This window comes from Hipposideros armiger, unplaced genomic scaffold (assembly GCF_001890085.2).
Source record: "Hipposideros armiger isolate ML-2016 unplaced genomic scaffold, ASM189008v1 scaffold_668, whole genome shotgun sequence".
Taxonomy (NCBI): Eukaryota; Metazoa; Chordata; class Mammalia; order Chiroptera; family Hipposideridae; genus Hipposideros; species Hipposideros armiger.
This window is the reverse complement of record NW_017732018.1, coordinates 321,276-324,370: the sequence shown is the minus strand read 5'-3', so window position 1 is coordinate 324,370 and position 3,095 is coordinate 321,276. Positions and strand designations below refer to the sequence as shown.

The 3,095-nt window shown below is 42.0% G+C and overlaps 1 protein-coding gene across 1 annotated transcript in view; it reads left to right on the top strand.

The window, feature by feature from the left end:
• The window catches only part of TRPM3 (transient receptor potential cation channel subfamily M member 3), a 536,483-nt gene that overhangs the window by 439,453 nt on the left and 93,935 nt on the right, over positions 1-3,095 (top strand). Inside the window, exon 17 of the mRNA XM_019626368.1 lies at positions 1,736-1,903. Within this exon, the coding sequence (XP_019481913.1) occupies positions 1,736-1,903 (168 nt within the window). The remainder of the gene's footprint in view (positions 1-1,735; positions 1,904-3,095) is intronic.

The following is a 3,095-nucleotide window of genomic DNA, read 5'->3' as shown; positions in this document are numbered from 1 at the left end:
AGAAGCCACAGTAAAAAAATGTATCTCTGGACTGAAAGCAAAGTCTGCTTCCCAGAGACTAGACCCTGTAGTTGTTTACTGAGAATGCAAGTAGAAGACACCACACTAACATTGCTACGAAGCCTCTTCCCCAGAGGCTGAAACAGCAGGGAGAAGGAAAGAAAGGAAGGGACCCGTGGGCTGGCTAAGTCAGGGTTAGACAGCAGTTGTCTTTAAGGTGGACCATCCTCTGACCCTAATGACAAATCCTGTCATTGCGGGAACCCTGATATCGGCTCACCCTGGACAGGATTTGAGAATCCTGCAGCTAAGTAACTCCTCTGGTCTTTTCATAGGATTAGTATTTGAGATTCTGTGTTAAACCACTCCATCCTCTCTTAGAGCAAGATATTTTCCCTGGGCCCATCCAAAATTATACGTGAAACATCAGCCTTGATTTGCTTCATTTTAGTAGCATTTAAGTAGCTTTGCTTACCTCAAAGGATCTTATCCATACTGGACATCTGTGTTCAGACAGCAAAGATTTTTCTAATTTATATTGTGCCGTTTTGTGTGTATTTGACCTGGTGACCTTCCATTTTAAGGAATGTGGGCAAAGGAAATATTTGACTGCTGGGGAAAGAAATCAGCAAAATCAGCAGGTTAATCTTTTAAGCTAGAATTAATAAAATATCAAGAATGCTTTACTTAAACTCATGGAAGACGAACCTTTTAAAAATGCATTCACTTTGTAATATATCCGAATAATAAAGGTAAAACGGGTCGTTGTGTTTTTGGCTTTGTTTTATCTGCATTGCCAGATAAATGTCATGAACTTCTCCTAATAATGTCCCAACATGTCCACAGACTCGGGGCTTTACTATGACTGTTGGGAAAGTCACTGTCCCTAGAGGTTACCTGAAGATGACACTTTCCAAGATGCCTAAAAGCCTCCAAGCTGCCTTTACTGTCATTTCATTGTGTCCCCAAATGGCATTGTATTGCTAAGCATATAAATAAGCCAAACAGAAATAGGATAATTATGTTACATACATTATAATTTATACAGGAACAAATATCATGGAACCTGAGAGTTTCTTGGAGTCAATGATCAATATTTATGGAACTTGATTGCTGTCTAGTGTGCTCTATCCACCACAGAGATTGGTTCAACTCACTGATCAAAATCAACACCTACATAGGCCATAATGTAGGATGTTACTTATTCATTAACTCAAGGTATTTTTCTAGCCAAAGTGTCCATAAAGGAATGGCAGTTACCTTCTCCAGAAATCCTATTGGTTACAAGTAAATCATTTATGACTTTTTTTTTTTAAGATTTTATTGGGGACTTGGGGTAGGGGAACAGTGTTGGGAATCAAGGAAGGGGAACAGACAAGTTGCTGTCCTTTTGTTCTTCAGTCTAGTTGTGGAAGACGTCACTTCACTGGCCCATGTTGGTATTATCATTGTGCTCTNAAAGATGTTCAAGGCAAAGAAGCTTACTGTGAAAATACCCAACATGGTGCATCACAGTTTCTGAAGGGGCAGGAGTGACTCTCATACCATTGACGTGTGTAGTTACTCAGATGTGCAAGCCCTCACACAGAGAACACACATAACACACACGTAGTGCGCGCACACACACGCACATACACACACATCCCCCTCACCTCAGGCCCTCTGATTCTAAGCAACCACCCTAATCTTAATCCTTTAAATGTGATTATTATTATTATCATTATTATTACTTTAGGTAATTCTGGGAATTCTACTTCCTCCTTCAATTCTCAGCTTGGAGTTCAAGAACAAAGACGACATGCCCTACATGACACAGGCCCAGGAAATACATCTCCAAGAGAAGGAGCCAGAAGAAGTAGAGAAGCCCACAAAAGAAAAAGATGAAGAGGATATGGAACTGACAGTAAGAAAACACTATACAGTTATTATCCATGGGGAGAATCCCCAATCCACTTGTCCTGTTGGTATGGCTTAAGATTCAATAATTCCGGAGGTCAGCCTCCCACCAGGTACTTTCATTTAAGTATTGAGGCCAGGATATCATAAAGTGTCCCCTCTGGGCACAAAGAACATGATTATAGGGACGAATTCTATGTGAAATTCTTCAGCCAGGGTCAGTGGTGCAGAACAACCCAGTGAAATTCAAAAGCAAGGCACCCTAAATTTTCCAAACCGGCGGTGCTTCATAAACAACCAGGTGATATGGCCGCCTTAGCGCACGAAGCAGCAAAAAGAATTCATGATTTGGGAGCAGCCGGCTTCACCGAGCTGGAACTGTTCCACCGATCAGAAGCTAAGCTTTTATCTGTCTTCGGGGTCAGGCTTACAATACAGGACTAATTGAATTTTGAGGTTTGTATGGAAGCTTTTATTAGCTCTTCCTGGTATAATTATAGTGCACGGATGCTTTGTTCTGCAGGGGGAATGGACCAGCTGGGCATAGGACAGCTTCCCGCAACCTCCGCCTGAGCAGCGTGACTGCCACTGGATTGTATCCAAGGTCTAAAAATATCACATGCTGTGAAAGGGACAAATAAGGCTTCATAGCTTTGGAGACACAAAGCAACAACTCCATAGGGCCTCCCTGATATTCCCCACCCTCCCCACCGCTCTGACCAATGACTATGATGACCCAGAGACGCTGTAAGGGGAAAAACAAGAATTGGTTTTGCTCAGGCGACAAAAGGCCTTCGCCTTATTATCCTAGTGGGACTGCCCTGTGAATTGTTTTTCCTCCAAATAAACACTACTTCCGTCCAGTAGGTCCTTTCTAAAGATCTATTTTCAGGCACAATTTCAGCCCCACATATAGCAGTATAAATTCATCGGCCACTCTTTCGATCAGTTGATCATTCACAGCTTTTACTCGCTGAATTTAATGCCAATATCTGCTTTCAGTTTCAAGTTATAAAAATTGGTGGAGGAGGCTACTTCCCTCTATGATAAGAACAGGTGAATGTCTTCCCTAAAGATCTTGCCATAATTTTGGCCTCTGAACCCCTTCAAGGAGAGGAAATGACGTGTTGATCATTGGCAGACACACTGTAGTAGCACCACAGAATCTTTATTGAATACTTCAGCAAAGGGGTAGAGAG